This window comes from Chaetodon trifascialis, chromosome 4 (genome assembly GCF_039877785.1).
Source record: "Chaetodon trifascialis isolate fChaTrf1 chromosome 4, fChaTrf1.hap1, whole genome shotgun sequence".
Lineage (NCBI taxonomy): Eukaryota > Metazoa > Chordata > Actinopteri > Chaetodontiformes > Chaetodontidae > Chaetodon > Chaetodon trifascialis.
In genome coordinates this window covers 5827926-5852081 of record NC_092059.1, presented here as the reverse complement: position 1 = coordinate 5852081, position 24156 = coordinate 5827926, and the positions used below count along the sequence as shown (strand labels likewise).

The window sequence follows — 24156 nt, the reverse complement described above, 5'->3', positions numbered from 1 at the left end:
TGATGACGGTCTCATGTCAGTTGCCACACCTGAAGAGGCAATAGATCTTCTCACACGGACCAGACAGATGTTAGCAGAATCCAACCTGCGACTTCACAAAGTGGCATCAAACAGCAGCCAGGTAATGGAAGCCTTCCCAGCAGAGGACCGAGCAAAGGATCTAAAGGATCTCGACCTTGGAATGGATCCTCTCCCTCTTCAGAGGAGCTTGGGGCTTTCCTGGAACCTAGAGACTGACAGCTTTACTTACCTGGTGTCCCAGGAAAAGAAGCCATTCACACGAAGAGGTGTGTTGTCGACAGTTAACAGTTTGTACGACCCCTTGGGCTTTGTAGCTCCAATAATAATGCAAGGGAAAGCCCTGGTCCGCGAACTGTCATCTGAACAAAGAGAGTGGGATGATCCTCTCCCCCCAGAAAAGGAAGCAGAGTGGATCCTATGGAAGGACTCTCTGAAGGCTCTTGAAGATCTGCAGATCCAGCGGTGCTACATTCCAATCTCACTGTCTTTAACACAAGAGAAAGAACTGTGCATCTTTTCAGATGCCTCCACAGTAGCTATTGGAGCTGTAGCCTACTTGAGAGCTGCTGACATTGGAGGACAGTATCATGTCGGATTTGTCATCGGGAAGTCAAAACTGGCTCCTCGTCCTGCCCACACCGTTCCACGTTTGGAACTCTGCGCGGCTGTTCTTGCTGTTGAGGTATTTGAGCTGATCAGAGATGAGATGGACATTAAAGTGAGTACTGTAAAGTTTTTCACGGACAGTAGAATTGTGCTTGGGTACATACACAACTCCACAAGAAGGTTCTATATGTATGTTTCCAATCGGGTAACACGGATTAGAGGATCCACACACCCAAACCAATGGTATTACGTGCCTACAAACCTGAACCCGGCAGACCATGCTACCAGGTTTACATCAGCAGCTCAACTCCAACACAGTAACTGGTTCACAGGCCCTGCCTTCTTGTTTTCCAACAAAGCAGCAGAGACACCTGAAGCAAGTCTTTACGACCTCATCGAGCCTGAAGCTGACGACGAGGTTCGTCCTGAGGTTGTTACTCTGGCAACCAATGTGTCAGAGCCCCTATTGAACTCACAACACCTTGAGCAGTGCTCGAGGTGGAGCACACTCTGTCGTACCTTAGCCAGGCTCATTCACGTTGCAGCATCCTTCAAAGGAAAAACAGATGACGGAGAAATGAAAGGATGGAAATGTTTCAAAGAAATGCCCAGCATATGTGAACTTTCACGAGCCAAGGTGCTAATCATTCAGTCTGTCCAGCACACAGCCTTTAAGGAGGAATTCAAATGTCTTAAAGAAGGCAGACAGACAATTATGAAGCGAAGCACACTCAAGAAGCTCAATCCAGCAGTGGATAAAGATGGCCTGTTGCGTGTCGGAGGTCGTCTCTCCTCTGCCGAGCTGACAGAAGAGGAAAAGCACCCATTGATCATTCCACACGGCCATCATATTGCTACGTTGCTTATCAGGCATTTCCATGAACAAGTGGCTCACCAAGGGCGACACGTTACTGAAGGAGCTATCCGAGGTGCTGGATACTGGATAATTGGAGGTAAGCGCTTGGTGTCTTCTGTCATACACAAGTGTGTTACCTGCCGCAAATTGAGAGGGAGATTGGAGGACCAAAAAATGGCAGATCTGCCCACAGACAGACTCGCTCCTGAACCACCGTTCACTTCGGTAGGCCTTGATGTCTTCGGGCCATGGACCATCATGACACGCCGCACAAGAGGAGGAAGTGCGGAGAGCAAGCGATGGGCTGTGCTCTTTACGTGCATGTCAACCAGAGCAGTGCACATTGAACTGATTGAAACCATGTCAACTGACAGTTTTATCAATGCTCTGAGGAGGTTCTTCTCAATTCGGGGTCCAGCAAAACTTCTGCGTTCCGACAGAGGGACAAACTTTGTAGGAGCTTGCAAGGATTTAGGTATGAACACAGATGGCACAGTAATCAAGAACTACCTACAAGAGAAAGGATGCTCCTGGGTGTTTAATCCTCCTCACGCGTCCCACATGGGTGGCTCCTGGGAGCGGCTTATTGGGGTTGCCAGGCGCATTCTGGACGCAATGCTGCTTCAAACAGGACCAACACGACTCACACATGAAGTCCTGAGCACCTTCATGGCGGAGGTGACAGCGATCATGAACTCAAGACCCCTTGTGCCCATATCCACTGACCCAGACAATCCTGCAATACTCACCCCAGCTATGCTTCTTACTCAGAAGATGAGTGCTATTTCAGCCCCAGCTGGAAACTTTGACTCGATGCAGTTGTATGGAAAGCAGTGGAAGCGAGTGCAGTGTCTTGCCGACACATTCTGGAAGAGATGGAAAGGAGAGTATCTGTCTACTCTACAGAGCCGCAGGAAGTGGACGACAGATAAGCCAAATGTAAAAGAAGGAGATGTTGTCTTATTGAAAGACAGCCAGGCCCACAGGAACGAATGGCCAATGGGACTGGTTGTTAAGACCTTGCCAAGCAGTGACGAGAGGGTCCGCAAGGTGGAGGTGCGGACTGTGAAGGATGGGACAGCCAAGTTGTTTCTAAGGCCGGTGTCCGAGATTGTAGTCCTTCTTTCTGAGTCTCAACAAAAAGACTTGTGTTGATGTTATTGCCAAAGAACATTCCCCCTTAAATTTGATTGTATCTGTATTGACATTTATTTGTAGTGATATAATGCTATTATATCAAGCGAGGAGTGTGCTGTCTTTGAAGTTAGATAAATAAATTGATAAGTTAAATAAGTTAGTTAAAATGATTTAAAATGTTAAAAAGCTATTGCCAGTTGGATTTGAAAACAGCGTCGGAGTGAGCGCTCTGTTTTGTTGTTTGGTTTTCGGAATTAGCCACAGAGTGAGCGCTCTTACCTCACAACCTATCTTTGACGTTACCGTGTTTCTTGCTAGCTAGCTTCATCTCTCACGTCGAGCAGACAGCCAAGTCGGTCAGAGCCGAATTCACGATGTTGCAAATGTTTTTATGATACGCTTCTGCCTTGGAGATCATTAGTCTGTAAGTAAAATGTGTACATAAACACAATGTTTTGATAAGTAGTGAAGTTGTGTCTTATGTAGTATATTGCAGATTTGTATGTCGGTAAAAACTTTATGCTCGGTTGCCATAGTTACGTGTGTATACTTACCGTCAATGTGAATATGTCAGTGCTTATATACTGATCCTTTTTTATTTTCTCTGTAATGTTTCAGTTTTACATGAAAGAAAGAGGTAAAGACTCAAGTAAAATACGGGAAAAGCAAGCCCTGTGTGTTTATTTGAAGACCCCTTTTTGGACGTTAACTAGCTGTCTAGCTACGCACAAGAGCACGCGCTGCGAGGGCAGCATACACACACACACACACACACACACACACACACACACACACACACACACACACACACACACACACAAACAGTTTTGAGGAAGAACTGAACGACCTTATGAATCCTCAAATGATTTTCACACAATTTGCAAATGCTTAGTGGCTGTGTTTTTTCACGAGCTGCAGTGACTGATATCCCCAGACGGCGCTGAGGTTTATAAGGATAAGGCTGCCTGTAACTGTCCAGGGGACAGTTATTGTTGTGATTTCTGTTTTAAAGTTTGTTGGTATTTTCTGTCGTCATTTCGTATATATGTGAATTCATGTGGTCATTTAAATTAATTAAAAGCACAGTAAATAAGATGTTTAGAAAGGAAACTTTGAAGATGTGTAATTTTTAGAAATTGATCTTCGGTTTAAAATGTTATGCTATTTTTTGCAATGTGTATTAGATGAAACAAGTCACATGACCTCAGTTTAGTTAAGGGTCTCACCTGTTCGAATGTGGGTCATGCAATACGGCTGCAGAGGGAGACGCCAACATTGCCAGAGAGGAAACGTGACCTACAGACAAATTTATTCTGCATGGTCTGAGAGGCGCATACGGTAAATGTGGCTTTAAAGTTGATTTGTTTCATATTTGTTAGTATCATTTGTTAAAGTGTTTCATGTGGACAGTTTAATACGCTGTTGTCGTGGGTTGGCGTATTGGACCTGTCAATGACTGTCAATGATCGGCTTGTGTTTGGATCAGTCTAGTTAGAGACACTTTTGTTAAAGTCGTGTATTGAAATGTTTGTATGTCTTCTATTTTTGTAGTTTTCACGGTGTCGGCTGATTGGGGATAAAATAAAAGCTAAAAGACATCTGTATGATGCATGGCCTTCATTACATCAGACCAGAGCAGTTACACTGCCGGTGCTCACATCCAATCAAAATGGCCGAAACATATAGAGGGTAAAGTCAACAAAGTGCTACTGTGACACACAGAACTAACTGGGTCATGACCAAATTGGTTTATTGCTCGGGAGGAACATCAGACATAGAGCATTTTCTTGGTGGCTGCGATAAAAATCAGGCCTGATCAAAGTGCAAGCAATCTGCCTTTTCATATCCTCCTGCAGTCTGTGGCGTCCTGTCACAGGAGATCCACACACAATCTACTCAACCAAGGTACAAACCAGGGACGTGAGCCACAGCACCTTTAAGGCAAAATCAATAAAAAAATAGACACAGCCTTCATGTTTTATAATATCTTTTCTCCTGCCCTCCACGAGCTGCTGATGTATTTAGATAGATGATACCCATTTTGCTCTGCGTTGCAGCAGTATTTCCATCATCGTTACATCTCGGTGGTGTTATCCTGCAGGGCGTGAACCAAAGACATTCATTTATCCTGGATTCTGACGGAGAGGGCACAAAGCAGACTTTAAGTCAAGTAAAGTTATGAAACAGACCTTATTCAAACGCCTTTAATTCAGCCACTTCAACATGTCTATGATAGGAAAAAGCCCACAAAGAGTTAGAACACCATGCCGGGTCGCTGAAGCCTTGACGCTCAGTGCCAGAGTCACTTTGTGCCAGTTGAAATCATTGTCTTCCTGTGGAGGGAGGAGTGATTTGGTGGCGTTCAACCTTTAGCCCTGTTTGTTATTGGCCTTTCACAGCACGTCCAATCAGATTACAGTTGACCAAGAAGCCTGTCTACACATACAGGCCTACAGATAAATAAACATAAATTCTGTCAACGTGAATTTCATTTTCCAATATATCCACACACGGGAACTCAAAAATGACACCAAACCCTCAAAGAAGCATGCTAGGCCTACGTCAACTCCATAAAAGAACAATGTGAGTGTGAGCAGTGAGTTTATTCTGTTTAAATAAAACGATCCAAAACTGCAGAAAACCGCTAAGTTGTGAATTTGTAATTAGACCTGGCAGTGCTAACCAAACACAAACTGTCTGGTAGTCAACAATGTGCATGCGTGCACTGCGGTGATGATCTCATCATTTCCCAAATTCCCAAATTAAGTTTTGCACACAGATACGCAGAAAATGACAAAATGCAATTCTTTTAAAAAAACCCTGTTTCAGTGACAAGAAACGCTGTTTGTGTGTGGACGAGAGGCCGAAGCGCAGAGGAAAGTGTTTGTTGCGTCAAATATATGTGTGGACGGGGGAAGTTTCAAGAGATCCTGTTAATAAAATCTAAAAATTATATGAATGAATTTTGCCACCTGTAAAGCTGAAACACAATCAGGACTCTTCATCACGAGACCACCGCTGGGTTCATTATAAAAGAAGCCAGTCAGCTGCTTGATTCCTGTAACAAACAGAAAATGAGGCTGCTTTGAGTTTCAGAAACAATGATTCAAAAGTGAAATTCATTATGTAAAACATCCAACTCAAACGTAAGCCTCTGCAGGGGAGGCCACGGCAGGTCTGACACACATTACAGCTTAATTACCTCTGCGCAGGTGAGGCCTCTACTCAACAGACGGCAATGACATTTCATGGGAGGTTAGGCAAAGGGCCAGGGCAGTTTTTAGTGCGGACAGCGCCACCATGTGGAAACATTTGAGTATGCTGAACTTTAAGGTGTAGAAACTAAAAACTTTTCTTCCTTTTCTTTCCATTTCTTTTGAATAATTTGCTCACTTCAACACAAATTTCACCCAAACCTCATTATTTTTTATATAGAATGATCCCAGATGTTTTTTGGTACTCTGTACAGTTTTCCTATACCTGCCAATTCCATGTGGGCATGGACTACTTGGCATACAATGTCATGAGTCCTTAATGAATTGTGTAAATGCAGCCAAATGTAGTGTACAAAGATCTATAACGTGGTACTTCAGTAAGGTGATTTACTCCGTGGTCATTTAAGCCTAGTCATCCTTGTGCAAAGCCAGGATGAAGGTATTTCAGAAAAAAAACAACAGTAGTGCTGGTATCTTTGTGGCATCTTTATGTATATTTGATACAGATGTAAAGGTTGTCTTAATTTCAATAGCAAATTTAGAGGATTCAGCAGCCCTTCACTCTCTGAGTGCTTTTTAAGCTTAATGATATTCAGCTTTTTGCTTTTACCTTTGAAGCTCCTGTGTTCTAGTTTGTTGCTTCTTCTCCTCTGTGGCCCACATCCTGCCTGGCTATCTATAATATTAGTGACCCATATTAACAGAGGCCGTCCACTCAGGATTTGAGAAATTACATGAAAATACGACCCTGACTTCTAGAAGTCAAGATAGAGGTAAAACAGAACGTGATCATTTTGCTAAACCTTCCTCACATATACAGAATAAGCTTATACTTTTTAAACACATTTTTATTCCAAATTTGATGCAAGCAGCACATTTCAAACAAGTTGGGACAAGAGCAGCTGAAGGCTGGGAAAGATGTGGAACGCTCCAAAAACACCTGTTTGGAACGATCCAAGGTAAACAGGTTGAATGGTAACAGGTGATAGCGTCAGGATTGGGTATGAAAATAAAAGTCAAAAAATAAGTTTTAACTCAAGGAGCCCTGTGACCAGCAGTTGTGGCAAACAGTTCTTGTCTCTAAAGTACAGCAGGAGAAGATCCTGAGACACAAGAAGAGCACAGAATGAATCTAGAGGAAAGACAGTTCAAAGGAAGTGCAAAGAACAAACACTAAGAGATCCAAAGGCCAAGCCAAGACATGTTACCAAGCTGATGAGCATCGCAAACTGGCACCGGAGCTTCTCTGGCATGCTTCTTATGTTTACATGTAGCAGGGTATTTTGGAAAAGGATATTTTGGCCCCTTTTCAAAAATAACATTGTGCGCACAACATCGTTTTCAAAAATGTTGTCGTTAACATGAACCCGGGTAAATATGCATTGGAGCGCCATCATAACTATGCCAAACCAATGGGCGCGAGCGTAAACAAGGTCGCTCACATGACGTTAAGTATTTTCACTCGCGCGTTGTGACGTTTCGGAACCTAAAACGCTGTTTAACCGTGTTTACACGCCGAAACATAACCGCCGTTTTCAGAAATCTTCACTTTGGCCGGAGTTTTAAAAAAAGGTAGTTTTCTCTGAAAAAAACTCTGTTTGCGTGTAAACGAGAGGCCAAACCGCATGAAAACATATGCGTTTTCCCTAAGTGTAAACTTTGCCTCAAATGGAGGAGGGGATGATGAGCTGAAAGGTTTCAGGTGCCGTCTGCCCCGCTGCCCTACCTGGCCACACCTCCACTGCCGCACTGGAGGAAGACACTGAACCCAGAGAATAGCCCAGAAGGCATCAGAACAGTGAAAAACAAAGAGAGTAACAAACCCTGCTTCCTAACAGTCCTGTCAAGATGCACAGAGTGAATGAAAAACAGCAACACGTGTGCAGTATAATAGAATAACAGTCCTGTCATAATAATAGAGCTGTGAGCTCATTTAACCCAGTATAATCCAATTTAGCATCCCCTCAAAGGGTAACCTCAAAACATAGCACTAACACTGACAGTAGCCTCAACAACAACAACTTTTAATTAAGGTAGTATTTACTGCAGTGTTGGAGCACAGCGTTGTATTACAGCATACAGGTGTTCCTGTATACCTGCTTCATCGATGACATTTTGATTTGTGAAACTCACGTGCAGCTAATGACATTAATAACTGCATGCTGGCTCACAGACTCAGTGAACTGGGGCACCTAAATGTAACAGTCATCATTAACGTTATCGATTACACCTGCGCTTTTCCACCGGGTGAATATCCACAGTGAGCCAGGTCTATTTTTCTTCTTTTGACATGCATGCAGGTGTGCTGTCCAAGCCTTCTTTACTCACATTTACTCCCATTTATCTTAACTCAGCAAACCTTTGAGAAGGAAAGGGACTCTCTATGTAAAAATACTGAAAGCTAGCTTGGAAAGGGGCCACATGCTGCGCTCCCAACATCATGGTTTTTGAAATCTACTGTGTTCTGTATGTTACCTAACTTGACTCACAAGGTGGTTTGTTATGCAGAACCATCAAAATCACCCTTGGAACCTGTTCAGAAAAGGGGCAGGCAGTTTGAAAATATACCTGGCAGGTGACTGGAGGAACCATCAGGGGCTAACGTCAATCAATCGGATCAACAGAGGCCAGAATACTCTCAAATACTCGACAAATCTGATATGACTGATGTTTTAGCAGCATTTATGCTAACCTCTTTAGAAGCTGCCATTGTTGTTTTTAAATGCTAGCTTCTCTTGTTGTCTTCACACCCCACCTGCCAGTCCTGTTCCTGTTGGGCTGAACCATTGTGGTTCAGCCAAAGCACATCAATTGAAGCTTGGTGTCACTGCCTAATCTGTATTGGAAACTGCATGTTTGGAAACGCGGCACCAGAACATGATTGTTTGGGCAAAAGTTAGATTTAGAATAAGCCATTGGTCACGCTTTTGGACCTGGCCTACGCACATGTGCAGCACTGATCGGGCAGGGTGTACAGATCAGATAGAGACACCTGGCAAGAGGCATTCTTGGCTCGCGTGATTTCGTGTGATCTCGTGAATCCAGCTGGCGGGTAACGTAATATGTTAACACCCCATTGCAAACAATGCACTCACCAGCATACAAACCAAACCAGAGAGGCTGCAGATGATGTGAACACACGAAGAGTCAGGTGGTTAGGTGGAGTGATTAAATAGGCTTTTACCATCTTCATTTGACATTATAATGTGTTGGTGAAAAGTGCTTCTGCACTGTGCACAGGAGGACAGCAGGTAAACAAAATGAATAATGGCAGGAACTGTTTGCATCTGTGTGATGAAGCTGCACTGCACGAATCAGATGAGCTCCAAAAGCAGTCAAACAAATGCTTTTCTTCATAGGTGCTGACTTTGTCCAGCTTGGGATTCCTTGTAGAAACTGTCTGCATTTAATGTGTCTTACTTGTAAATTTAATCTAAACAATCATTAAAATGGGCTTTACAGCACAGGAACTTAAAGATGGCAAACAGCCCAATCAAACCTGTCAAAGTGACAACAGATACAGCAACGTTTTTATCATCCACTGAGGATGCCGTCTGCACTGCCCTCCAGTCTTCACACACCATGAAAATGACAGCACCTACATCAGAATGCTGTTTATTGACTTCAGCTCAGCTTTCAACACAATCTCCCCCATGAAAGTGACTGTCACAATGATCGCTCTGCGACTGGATGTTGGACTTCTTCACACACCCGAGACAGTTGTGATTGACAGTCACACCTCCTCCATTCTTGTGCTCAACACTGGAGCCCCCAGGGCTGTGTGCCCAGCCCCCTCCTGTTCACACTGTACACCCATCGTTCCAATCCCAGACACGCAGAAAACCTTTGTGGTGAATTTTGCAGACGACGCCATCATCACCGGCTGGATTTCAAACAATGAGAGTTCGAATCGAGAAGAAATCCACAATCGTGCAGGGTGGTGCACAGAGAAGAACCTGCTGCTCAGTATCAGCAAATCCGAGAAGCTGATTGTTGATCTTAGAAAAAAGGAGGCAAAAACACACACACCTGTCTGTATCAGTGGCGCTGAGGTGGAGCAGGTGATCAGCGTTGGGTTCCTGGGAATGAGCATCACAGAGAACCTGTCACACGTCTCCATTCTGGCTAAGAAAGCTCAGAAACGACTGCATTTCTTAAGGAAACTTAAGCAGGAAAAACTCCTGTCCCAAGTTCACGTTAACTTTTACAGTGGAGCAATAGAAAACATCCTGTTCACCCTGCTGACCAGCAATACAGAAGTATCTGCCGCCAAACCACCAGAATACTGAGTAGCTTCCTCCTCAGGATATGAGACTCCTCCACTTATCCTCTGCACTGTTACACTAATATACTGCACATATAAGCGTACAGGCACACAAGTTAATGTATATATTGTTATATTTATTCTAATATGAATATGTATATATATATGTTCCATATGTGTGTAGCATGAAGACGCTACAACTTATATTTCATTGTTCAACTCTGTATGACGCTGCGACATCGGGCTTGTGAGGGTGACGCCATCTTGTTCTGACCCCTTGAAATAGTGAAAACTGAAGATGTTTGTCCTGCTTTTGGATTCTCTAACAAAGGAAATGCCGAAACCAAGCAACAGAGAGTAACATTTCACAGGTGAGAAGTTGTTTTAGAGCATTTAATGTTATGATCTTGTTGAATTTGATGAATCACGGTGAGTTATTCTTATTTTAAGGAACAAATTTAAGTGACTGTCCTCACACTACATTATATCCAGTAAGATGCTGAAAATGATGCTTGTCAGTCAGGTATGTTGCTGTATGTGTTTTTATGTTAAGTAGTCTTAACATAAATGTTAAATCATGGCATGAAGAGCACGTCCTTTTTTTAACATCATGTGTTACTTAAAATGTAAATAAGGATTTATTTGGAAATGCATTTCCAAAATTAAAAACAGAATTTCAAACTTGTGCCAGCTGATTAACAGTAAACAAGAGAGAGGACCAGAGCTGAACCACTTCAGTGGTTTATTCACACAAATAAAGGCACAGAGCATACAGCATGGCGAGGGAGGCAGGGGCCAAAACCAGAGAATGACGTCCAAACAGGCAAACAAGTCCAACGGGGAGCACGCGAATCCAAAAACAGGCAGGAAAACAAAGCAAAGGTCCGAAAGCAGCTGCAGGTGAGCCACAGAGGGGTGGGTTGAGATGCATTCTGGGATTTTTTCATGAAATAACTAAATATGTAATGTTGCGACTGGATAAGAGGGCCCCCCCAACCCGGTGTAGGTGGCAGGAGGAAGGAGGATGATGACTAAGCTATCGTCCCTGATGGAGAACACGTCCCACCTCATGCAGGACACTGACAGCACTGAGCAGCTCCTTCAGTGACAGACTGCTACACCCGCCGTGTGCGAAGGGGAGATACTGCAGCTCCTTCCCTCCCGCTGCTGTCAGACTTTACAATCACCACAGCTCCCAGCAGACCACCCACCCCCAAACTGACAATTCGCTCATGTGCGATATCAATACTCCCTGTATGCCATAAAGTCTTTATTTTACTTATGTTATTTTATTTTTTTTTATCATATCTCACTTTTTAATGATGCTTCATACTATTACACAATCCCCTTTGCTGCTGTAACACTGCACATTTGCCCACTGTGGGATTCATAAAGAATTATTTTATTTTGATGAGTGTGTAGGGATTTAATCCACGCCAGGAGAGGAATAAGGATGCATGCATGAGGAAGCTAGAAACCAGGGTGGAGCAGCCAGCTTTGAACGTTGTGTTTGAAAACCCGCAACCGACAAATCCTTCTCATTCTGCCTTTAACATGTCAGTTATCTGCAGCTGAACAAGCTGAATAAAAAGCCAGTCAGCAGACCTAAGCAGACGTGTCTTCTGGCTTTGGTGGCTCATTATGCTCGGTATCCTGTGGGATGACTTCCTGAATTTGTCTCTTTAATTGCTCTTATCGTAACAGTACTTTCTTACTGTTTTGCTGTTAGTCCTCCAACATGGCGGCAAACACAAACAGTTTTGTAATGTTAACATCAATAAATCATCAGACTCCAGGATATATTTGAAATTGTTTTTCTTTTAATGATGTGAGAGCATTTACAGCAGTATGTGGATATTTAAATAAATATATTGTATTTATAAATATGAAACATAATCTCAAGGTAGTCTGTTTGTAAAAAAGGACACTTCTTTGATTTAAGCTGCCAAACTGTCCAAACTCTCGCAACTATTGTAGGACTCAGGAATAGAAATCACTTCTTTCAGCCTGTATTTGGCAGAACTTTGTCACAAAGCGTAACCTAATACTGGTTCAACAGGATATAAAAGGTTATAAAAAGCACATTTTTCTTAGATGATTCATGATTAGTTCTCTTTGCATATACATTACATGCATACATTGCCTCCAGTATATGGAGAAAATGACCTTTCAGTGTCAGAGTGCCTCCTGCTTTTGAATCACTACAGAGCGCCGTTGCTTTGTTCCTCCACGGTGATGTCAGTCACACCATGAACCTGTGTGAGCTGCTTGCAGTCCAATGAAGCCAGTAATTTCCTCGGTCCGGGAAGGGTGGGGACAAAGTGCTCAGTCAGAGACACAGTCGCACGGCTGCCAATATCTCTGAGGGTAGGACAGGAAATGACAGCGGCAATCACAAAAGATTGATGGGGTACTTTAAAAAAGTGAGCACAATATGAAGTATGTTTTTCCTCCTTACCCATAACGAATCTTTCGAGCAGTTAGAAGGCCGAGTCCTTCCACGTGGAATATCACCGCCTTCAGCACCTGCGGCAGCGGGTTGGTAAATGAAATCTCTGCTGCCATCTTCTCTCCGACGGCGGCCTTCCCGATTGGCTGTGTGACGGACGAACAGAGCGAGAAAACAAAATCACATCTGAATCTTCTCACCGTAAAGTTTCCCGCTGAATTGTTCGGCTTACCTTTATGATGAGGTCTGGAGTCCTGAGCCGGAAACTGAACTGGGTGGCCAGGACCTGCTGTGTTTCATTGACTCTGCCTGACAGCGTCAGCATCAGGGCGGCCTGGTCTATCAGCTGGTCCTTATAGTCTTTGTACTCCAGGGTCCACTCTAAATTATTTTCTGTAGACAGAGAATGTAGGCAAACAATAGTAAAACTACATCTTCATCTTTGGAACCCTGACTGAGGAGCTCCACTCACCCTCGTTGGGCAGCAGGTCCACGTCCATCCTGTCCCTTCTGACTGTGGCCTTGTGGACGCCGGTGTAGTACATGACTGCCACCTGGCTGTGCAGGAGGACCTTGCGTTGCTGTGAGCTGCTGTTTCGCAGCGTGATGGTCAAATTGGCGTCTTGTCCCATCCTTGGACCTTCACCGTCCATGGTCACTTCTAAAGAGACATCCTCTGCTGTGGGAGAGGAGTAGGCCTCTGCTTTGGAGCCATAGCTACATGCTGTTTCCACAGCAATGCGTTCCTCCACTGAGCCTGAGAACAGTATAAAGAGTGGAAACGCCTTGCTTTGTATCCGGTACCATGGATGTTTGTGATCTCTGAGAATTTCAATGTGTGCATTTCATTTGATGATACCTTCAGGTTGTTTGTAAAGGTGTGTGATATCATCGCGTTCATCAGAGCCAACTGCCTTTGTGCTGATGTAGTGGCCCACTGTCTTCTTCTCACTGTAGATTTGAGAGAAGGTCCCATCTAAATTCCTCTGCCAGTAGATTTTATCACTGTTAACCTGGTGGTTGAGGGGGTGGGGGTTGCAAGAGAGGCAGGGTGTTAGAAAATTAAGCCCTGAACAGATGGGAAATGTCACGCATCTTTTGATGTATGCCATATGGCTTATTATTATACGGTGCACGCATATTCTGTCAACACAGCACGGCGACTAAAGGATCAGTTGTTCGGTCCTGTAGGTCAAGTGTGTGAGGAAAACTATTTCAGAGGCTTTTTCTCCTGCATCAGCTTTGAAGTCTGTGCAATTCCTGCAACTTTCTGCAAGAGCGGTACAGGTACAGAATTTCTGGAGTGCTCTTTCAAGGTGAACCACGTATTCCACAAACCTCAGCGAACACGAACGGAGTGTCGTGCTTGAGGAAGACCTGACCATTGCGGATAGCGGCAAGAGAAGCAGGGCCACAGCGGAAGGTGCCCTGGCTGGTCTCCTGGGGCGTAGCGTCGACAGCCTGCCAGCCTCCATTGCCCGCAGGCAAGTCTGGACGAGCCATCCAGCAGTCGTTCCACACATGGAAGTTCCTTCAGGAAAAGACTTGAAGGTCAGGCTCATAGACTAGAGAGTGATATAGGAGGCACGGTAACAGGGCATACCAGATAGAGTCGGCGTTGAGGTTGTCTATAGGGTCCAGGTTCTCGTCCAGGTAAACATCTGTCGTCAAAGAGACGTCCGTGTCGTGCGCTGAGCTGAAGTTGGTCACAGTTCGACAGGGAATGCCTAAACAGCGTACAACTGAAGAGAGGAATCGTTGGTTATTATCTGTGAGACATCAACCTGTCACACACCGGTGCAGGCACACGTCACGTAAACACACACATAAGAACAAAAAGCTCACCTGTCGTGAGTGTGCCAGCAAAGACCCAGCACTGGCCGTACTTCACGGGGAGGCCGCTGTTTTGATGGTATTCCTTCAGGATTTCCACACTTCCGCTCCAAATTGCTGGACTACTTCCACCTGAATAGTCTCCGGACCAGTTTCCCTCCAGGACACCGCGGTCATCTGGAGAGTTTATCTGGATCAGTTAAGATCAGTTAAGATGGTTTTTTAGTATAATTCTGAGGTTGAAGGCATAAACTCCAGAAACACTTTCATCTCTAACAGGAGCACAGACAGTGCAAGGTTTAAACAGCAGTACATGTAGTTAATGATTTCTACAGTTACTCTCAATTCCATTCAATAAACCAGATGAAAAGATGATTGTATGTATTTTTGTGACAATAAATGCTTACAGCCACACTGGATGTACAGGGGGCTTCGCTGGTGGGGGCGTATTTAAGTCACCGGTGAGAGAGTGAAATAGAATGCAGGAAGTCCAGTTTAAAAAACAGATCATTGAACTTAAAGGTTTATTATATCAACCTCATGGTGGCGCTAGAGAAGAGTTATTGAGCATTGCTCTCTGTGAATAATCCATGTCTATGCAGAATTTCATGGTCGTGTAGCCAGTAGTTGTTGAGACTCTGACAGCGTGGCACATTTAAGCATCGCTTTGTCTCTAAATGTACCGTTTTGCATCAGTGCTCCATCACAATCCATCATCTCAGACCTCGGGATGCTCCAGGTGTCCCGCTGAACCTCCACCATGATGTATGAAAGCTGTTATCGTGGTGCTTTAATATGGTACCGAGCAAGGGTTTGTGCCTGGTCACTGTATACTACACATTATGAAGAGAAATATGAATAAAACAGTTCACGGCGTCTCACCATGGCTGAGATGACTCGCACCACAGTAATCGGATCTCCCCACCCGGAAGGAGGAGTTCCACTCTTTTCCAGCACGAAGAGGCAAGCGGCGAGGATCCCATCATCAAACTGAAGCAGAAACAGAGAAGACACAGCGAGGGTGGAAAGAGCCGGTGAGTTCCTGCTGCTCAGTCGATTCACCAAACACACGCAGACCACACGAACCCCTCACCTGTCCGTAGTTCCACGTCCGCACTCCAATTTGATTCTGCGTGCCGTAGTAAATCCGTCCGATATCATTCAGGACGTACTCCTGCCTCTTGTCTTCAGAATCCATGAACACAGCGTCATCTGATAGAGGACAAGGAGGACATCTTTAACCCTGTGACCGTGGCCTAGTGCAGATGAATAGCTCATAAGATTGACAAGGGCCTTATGTTGATGCTATCCTATCAGTTATTTCAGAGGGCATCGTATAAAAAGGGGAATATTTTCCCCTTACTCTCATTTGCTCTTTCATGAAGAGGAAGATGAAATGATGAATATCACTGTGTGTTAAATATAAGGCTGGCAGTTGGTGGCTCATTAGCTCATCTTAGCATAAACACTGGAAGCACGAGGCAGTGCTGGTGTCAAAGTCTAAAATGACAGCAAGGGTGTTATTTGCCAGTTTCTTATCTCTGAGCAGTTCCCATGTCACCAGCAGAGAAGATACTGCGGCTCTGTACAGATTAAACAAGATACAGCATGTGTATTTGTGAGCTTTGGAGGTACCAGCTGTTCCCCTCCTCCTGCCAGTCTTAATGCTGACTTCAGCTAACCCTGCACTGTAACTGCAGCCCTATATCTAACAGACACAAGAGTGGAATCAGTCCTCTTAATTATCTGCCAGAGGGCAAATAACGATTCCCAAAAATGCTGAACTTTTCCTTTAACACTGCAAACAAACACACACATTATGCTCTTTGCTTATTGCAGTGTGTTACTGTACTGCAAGGTGTTTCTGTACCGTCACACCAGGGGTTGAACAACATGAAGACGTCATTAGCGGGATCGTGCGTGGATATGGCCCGGCCGTTTGCGCAATTCGTCTCCACCGTGAGCTGATATTGGCCAATGACTGCCGTGGGCGGAGAATTGACTGACAGCTTTATCTTTTTGTCATCTTGCTTCACAAGAGCAGCCTCCCAGCGACCGTCCTTCAAGTCCTCCACCAAAGGGATGATGACACGGGTTCCCTTTGACACTGTTGGCAGCGGCCCTGGGAAGGTGAGATGAGACACACATCACCTCCATGTGAAGGAACGCAGCATGTGGAAACTGTTGCTGACTGTTGTTCACGCCATGCCCGAACAGAAGCAGTGCAATCAGTATAATTCAATGTCCTCGACTTAAGCCACACCTGCATTCCTACCTGGAGGGCAGGTTTGAATAAACAGAAACCGAATAAAAAGAATCCAGAATGAACTGTCCTGACAAGACACACACACACACACACACACACACACACACACACACACACACACACACACACACACACACACACACACACACGTACACACAGCATGTCATGACAACATCTCAATGTAGTTGTGTAGCTATAAAAGGAACCTCAGCAGCTTGGTGCTCAGCTGAAGTTGTACTGCATCTGTAACTGCAGGGCTCGTGCATCCCGTGTGCAAAGAGAGGAACCAGAATCTTTAATGGGAACTAACAAAAACACGGCTCCGTTTGCAGCCACATTAAAGAACTCTCCCCCTGAAGTGAATGTGGAAAACTGCACCTCCCTGATTTTTATCCTCCCTCCTCAGTGGGCGTGACCTTGTCTTTGTTTGCTGTGTTTACAAATGCCTCGAGAGAACTGAGTCACCCTGCAGCAGTTTCATCATGAGATAAGTGTTTGGATAGATGGGCTGCTGGTTGTGTGTGACAATGGCAATCTGAACCTTCCTCCGAAGAAATGCTGCGCCAAGAAACTGAGGGCTGCTTTTTCGGGTGACCTCAATAATGAACAGAAATTATTACTTTTCTTCCTAAATGTAGAATTCATGGCAGAGCTGGCTCACATTAAGTTGTACAAGTGTACCCAATGAAGTGGCAGGTGAGCACGTAATAAGCCTCGGAACAAGTTCAATATCGCTCTCATATCGGCCCTGTAAATATGCAGCTACAGCCAGGAAGTTACTGCTCCTGGCCAAGAAATGCTCAGACTCATAGCCCTCGAAAAATACAACCTGACCTGTTGTTTCACTTGAGTTTTCTAATTAAAACAAGCAGTAATGAGTGAATTAGAGAGCTTTATAGGCGGATTTGCTATCTTCTGACCCCTGTTTCCAGTCTGCACGCTCAGCTAAGCTGCTTGCATATTTGCTGAATGTATGTGAGAGTGGTACAGATCCTCTCCTCTGACTCTTGGCAAGAAAAGCAAATAAGTGAATTTCCCAAAATGTCAAAATATTTCTTTGCTCTGACACGACCCCAAAGCCAAAATGTCAACTTTGCACACAACACGTCTCAAAATCTAAGAGGCAGATTGGCATGCGAACGGCCCTGCAATGGGTGCGACTCGTGGTCAGTTAGCACTCCAAACCGCCGGTCACTTTAATTCCATGAAGTGTTGTGAAAACTGCAGCCTATCTGAGTCCTTGGCAAGGCTTCAGACATTGAAGTGCACCCTACACCGCAGCCAAAAGTCAGAACGTTCAACTGTCTTTGAATTTCACTTAAAAATAACCCTCTGTGTCGTGTCAGATTGGGCTGCGATTAGCTTCATGCTGTGGGGCGCAGAGTTTGGACTGAGTACAGCGGGCGGTCGGCGAGGCTGAGAACAGTTTGAACTGAGATATGAGCAGAAAAATGGCACTTTGCTGGTTTTTAAATCCATCCATCCATCCATCCATTTGGAGGGTGGCGACATAATTTTTCAGGAGAGAAAAAATTGGCTTCATCTACACCGTTATCGTCCTCTGGCGTGTTGCTTGTATGACAGATGACTTTTTTGAAATTACTGGGTGATTGTTCATAATCGGTGTTGTTATTTGTGACATTTTTGTCACTGCATCACGTTGTGGACTTTCTCTCAAGGAAAAAATATACATCATTTTTTAAAAACTGCATTATCTTGGTGACACGTATCTGTAAAATAGCAACCGCTCATTAAGCCACGCGTGCTTCCGCGGTAACGAACACTTGGACCTGGCACAGCCTTTCTGTTAAAGAGACATCCTAATTATTCTCTTCAGGCTTCACTTGCTATCACACACGGCTATAATTGTAGGATCTATATTTGGTTTTTGTCCCGAGCCTCAGCTCAGTGAGAGAGGGAGCAGAGACACAGATGAACAGTGGGTTAGCAGGTGGCGGGGTGAGGCCCAGACAGTTGGTCGTGGCGGCGCTGGATTTTTAGGAGGAGCAGGACTGAGGACTCGGCATCTCGGCTCTCCCCGGAGCGTAGCAACTAGGACTGTTACCATAGCAATAACCAAAAATCTCCCCCTTCCCTCCCTATCTATAACTCTGTCTCACCCACAAACGCAGCAAATTTGAAATCCTCCAGCAGCCGAAATTAACAGACGAGACATGAGCATGAAAGCACAACTTCCTGTTGGTACATCTAGTTTCCTCCCACGGCCCTCAGCCCATCTCTGTCCTCTCCTGCCAAGAAAGAGGTCAGGCTGGATGGACTCCTGTTTCACACTTGGCCTTTTAAGATGAGAGGCCAGTCATGTGGGTAAATCATGTAAACTGAATTAGTATTGATAAGCATGTCTGTAGTCTGTTTAGAGCCATAAAACATGACAGCATCACACCTGTAGGGGGTCGCAGAGGTGAGCTCTGCGCAGGTGATGTGAGGGACTAACCTGTTTTAAGTTCAAGGTGAAGTTTGTCAGTGTCGGGGTTAAAAGGTCGAGACAGGGTGATCCACATGTGGAAAGTCTGGCCCCTGCGTATGATCAGGTGGTCACTTTGGTAGAGGTGTGTGCGGTGCTGCGTGCGGTTCTCCCCTGACTTGCTTTTCATCAGGTCTATCGAGCGCACTTTCAGGAGCAGCTCTGCAAAAACAAACACACGAGGGTGAAGTCTGTCATGTGGCTGGCATTTGCTTTCTTTCATACATTACACAAATGGGAGCTCTGCTCGTTACCGTCCAGCTCGCTGCCACCAGTCGCTGGCTTCTCGCCATCTGTCTCTTCCCCCTTATCCAGGTCATCGACGGCCGTGACCACAGTGTCTGTGATGTCGTCATCGTTCGGCCTGGGACAGCAGCACGGGCAGACCTTACGCAGCCACCGCCGGCATGCATTTTCTTCCTCTGGGCTGTCCTCCTCTGGCTCCTCCTTGTCTTCCTCTGTGTCTTCTCCAAATCCGAGAGTGACGGACGGGAAACGACCCACTGCAGATCTGTCTCTGAACGACCGCGTCTCTACAGGCATCCTGAGGTCTATCAAGCAAAATGAGGAGATGTGGGGCTCTGTCACTGATTGGGCATCCGTCTCCTCAAAGCGTTAAGTCTTCTTTAATAGGAGTTAAAATCTCAGTCTTCACACTTGAGACTGCTGAGCGTATTTTATGAAAGGTGTTTAATATCTGATGGCTCAGAAACTGTCAGGTTACGTTCAAGTTAATCCACTGTCCAATTACTTTACAATCGGCTCTTTGCACACGTTGGAGCCGAGTTTAGCATCACTTTTAATCCCTCTTATCAACACAGTGCCGTGATAAGGGCCGACAGCCCCATCACTGACGGCTCCCGCACCACAACATGTTTTAATACTCTGAGATCGTAATGGTGAGACATTTTTGATTTGAGCCGTTCATGTGCTGGCAAGCGTTATCTGGAGCAGCATCTGTCAGTGGAGATGAATATTGGGAAGTGAGAAGATGATGTTAAAATGAAACACTTCCTCTGTGCTGCCTCCAGAGTGACAGAAATCATTAACTTGTGTGTAATGCTCAAAATCTTGAAATACGGATTTATTACAGTGGACAGACGTCCCACAGCTTTTCTGTATGAGCCGCAGCCTTTATGAACATGTTCCAGTGTGTCCATGCCAGCTGATTCCTAAATGGATCATATTAACATGATCAATTATGTGTAGATGTGATATTGTGGATATTATTACAATATAATCAAACTGCTGGTATTAAAGCCAACACAGTAACTTAAATGAAAGTATAACATGTTGTTCTCGATTCACTAACATTGCTGCTAAAAGTCAAAAGAATCATTCAACCGCTGTATCCTGAACCGTTGAACTTCTGTACACATGGAGAATTATGGCCTGTGGCATCGAGCAGGAAGCCCGCTTTGACTCTGTCTTCATCGGGACACATCTGGAGCTCATTCGTGGACGCTGAATTACAATCTGATTTATTATACGTCAATGAACGCATCCAGGAGGGGAGCACATGCTCTGATTCACAACTGTGCCATGAAACAGACTTAAGATCAGAACACCAAAGATTTGGAGAGTTCTCGGGTGAACTGTCCAAGAACTGAAGACAGATGAACATGAATTCTGCATGAGCTGCATCTGTCTTTCCACAGGTAATTCCACCTTAAAAGAAATGTTACGCAGCCAGCCATAGCAGGGGCTGTTATATGGTGGCCAAACAGGCTCAGATGAAGCAATAGCAAGACTGACAATGAGTTCACTCCTTATTCAGAGAAGCTGAGACTTTGACTATCATAAATCACAGGCAACAGTATAGTTGAGAGGAACGCCTCCTCCCAGCTCGAGACTGCGCGCCATATTTGCTGCTGACAGACGAGACAAAAGGCAGCTCAACAGAAGAATGTGCATTAAAAAAATGACATGATAAACATGCTCCTGCATTAGATGATGACGTCAGAACAGCAGCTAAACTGGGCTGTATTCAGCTACAGTATGTTTACGTGCGTGGCAAAGAGGCTCACAAGTAGAGCTGAGGCTGATGTGGACGTCATTTGTTTGGCAGATCCTTCAGTGTTGGACAAAATCTAAATTTCAGTACCTGTACAGCTGATTAGTCGATTAATTGATAAGTCAATGGACAGAAAATTAATCTGTAACCATTCTGATAATGAGTCACTCGTCAAAGGTAATATTTTAAGCAAGAAGTCCAAATTCCCTTTTTGAAGCTTTTCTTTGTCTGATGTGATAATAAACCTGAATATCTTTGGTATAATATCTAATATCTATGGAGACTGCACAGCCATTGTTCACCATTCTCTGACATTTTCAGGATCAAATGATAAATACATTAATGGAGTAGATAGCGGGCGGATGAATCACGAAAAGGTCAAGAAAATAATTGTCAGGTGCACTTATTATAATTAAGTACTGCGGATGATGACAGGAATGTGATTAGTTTTGTGAGTATTTGGTCATGAACTGAAGTACTGAGACGAAACGAGAAGGGACCGACCAAGAGGTTACAATTCATCCTGAGCGGGACGTGAATATCCGAAACACAAAAATTCAATTCCATCCATCCAATAGATGTTGAGACGTCAAAACCAAGAATGTCAATCTCTGACCAAAGTCAGCAGGATTCATCCTCTGAGAGCTGTGGATAGTTGTTTGAATCTGGATTAAGTGGTGGACCGAGCAGCCAACATTTCCATCCCAGTAAGGTTAGTTTAGGGTTAGTTTGGCTTAAAACTGTTCAGCTAAACGTAGCTCTGTCACTAAAGTATTTACATCTGGAAGTCACAGCAACAATTACAACTGGGAAGCCTCTGTAGGTCATCAAAGCGCACTGCAGGCTCACCAACTGTTGAAAAGTGATAATGAAATCCACGGCAGCACCTGCCTCAGTGCCAGAGCAGAGAAATGCATGAACCTGTGCCCCATGTGGCTGAGATTACAGCCTGCTGGCAGGGTGTCTCAGACCCAAAACAGGGGCTTGTCCACGCAGGTCAACAAAACGCTTTTCCGCTGCATCAGATGAACAACTGATGAACAACATAGAAAATGTTTGAGCTTTAAACCAACAGAGATGAGGAGGCGCAACCCTCAGCAGGCTGCACAGCGGTGACAGCGACACGTGGACGATGAGAACCTGAATCCACTGTGCTTCGTCTTCACTCCCCAGAGCTGAATCTGCCTGACTCCCACCAGGCCGCGACACACGTCAGGGTGTGTGCGTGAGCCCCCTTTGCTGTGTGTACGGTGACTCATACACGCAGAGCTAAATAATCTGGCCCAGGGTAAAATGAAGTGGGCCGAGGGTCACTGTGCAGCAGATGTAACATGCATGTGATGTTCCTAAAAGAGGATATTTTCCTCCAGGAGGGTGGTGACCCAGCCAGCATCCCTCAGCCACACTCATGACTTGCTGCCATGGGACCACTCATGCTGACCAGCAAAGAGGGAGCAAAACAGAGCACAAACAACCACCGTCACTGACAAATAGTTCAGGGTTCAATTTAATTTGTTTTCCACCCTGAGCCATGTCGTGGAAATGTTTTTTCCAGTACACCAGTGAGTGTGCTGGTCTGCTACACTCACATCACATTAAGTCAGAGTATTTTTCTTTTGAGGATCCCTTCAAATCTCTTCCAGTCCAATGTAAACATTTTGTCTCGGGCAGTTGTGAGTGATTTCTGTGAGTCCATTCAGGAAACAGATCAACATTAGAAACAAAGTCTAACAGAGTTAATCATGCGAGAAAAGACACCCATTGAACTCTTAAGACTGTAATTCCTGTAATCTTGGCATCACAGTAAGGCATGAATCCAGCAACACATTCTCCTTTTCCTATAAATCAAGGGAATTACTGTCCAAGAGTCTGTCCTGTTCAGGAGAGCAGATTGAATGGAAATTAACGCGAGCTAACAACATCTCATCAAGTGATAAGCTGGAGGCCCAACGGGCCGAGGCAGACAAAGCTGCTGATTCAGACTCACTCCGATCGATGGCAGAATGTGACGGTGCAGACTGGAGAAGAACTCTTCTGTTCGCTGTGCCTTTGTGTTTCCACACAGGCTGCAAGTTAAGACGCCCTTTAAATACTTGGAGGCGACGACAGCGAAGACACGCCCTGCTGCTGCACAGACGGCAGTCAGACACTTCACCAACAGCTGAAATCCTTCTGGCGGGGAGCCAAGCAAACACTCACTTTTACATTTAGTTCATAATGAAGAAGAGACGTGTGAGATTTCATTACTTTGATTATGGAGCATTAATCATTATTTCTGTTATCATGAGCGGTAGTAGTGGTTCAACCCGGAGTCCAGAGAAGTTGGGACACTGTGTAAATGTAACTAAAAACAGAAAGCAGTCATCTGTGAAGGAACTGTGTCAACAAAGTGTCCATGTATTAATCTCCACTCATGTGTTCACAAAGTGGTGAACCTCGCTCCATCCTCGCTTGTGAACGACTGAGCCTTTCCAGGATGCCCCTTTCATACATGATACTCTCACCTGTTACCAATCAACCTGTTTACCTGTGGAATGATCCAAACAGGTGTTTTTGGAGCGTCCCACATCTTTCCCAGTCTTTAGCTGCTCTTGTTTCAATTCGTTTGAGACGTGTTGCTGCATCTTCGTCCACCAAGCCCCAAAGCTGTGGAACACACCTGCAGATGTCAGGGAAGCAGCTCGCTGAGTATTTTCAACAGGAAGTGAAAAACGCATCTCTTCTCTTCAGTCTTTAACCAGCTGTGACTTCCTCATGCAGGTCTGAAACGTCTGTGCTTTGCCTCATGCTGCTGCACTCCTTTTTAATTGTTGTGTTTTACTTGATTTTATGCATTCTGTGCAATCTATTTTAACTGTATTTTATTCTGTGATTTGATGCTTCATCCTTTCCATGTGAAGCGCTCTCTTGATGCATATGATTTCTTTAAATCAATCAGTCATATTTGCACCGTTTATATTATTTATTTTTTAATCTGGGTTGTAGTGTATGAGTTCAGCCTCATGTCCCA

The 24156-nt window shown here is 44.7% G+C and overlaps 1 protein-coding gene across 1 annotated transcript; it reads right to left on the bottom strand.

Moving 5' to 3' along the window:
• Positions 1-11904: 11904 nt before the first annotated feature.
• LOC139330150 (protein-glutamine gamma-glutamyltransferase K-like) lies at positions 11905-23193 on the bottom strand. The gene is made up of 14 exons (XM_070960889.1): positions 23134-23193; positions 19387-19676; positions 19103-19294; positions 16252-16503; positions 15475-15593; positions 15264-15371; positions 14394-14571; positions 14152-14290; positions 13887-14079; positions 13408-13561; positions 13021-13305; positions 12781-12941; positions 12558-12694; positions 11905-12460 (listed from the first exon to the last, which is right to left on the bottom strand). Exons 2-14 carry the CDS (start codon positions 19673-19675, stop codon positions 12301-12303), a joined length of 2367 nt encoding a protein of 788 aa, XP_070816990.1. The 5' UTR covers position 19676; positions 23134-23193; the 3' UTR covers positions 11905-12300.
• Positions 23194-24156: the final 963 nt, after the last annotated feature.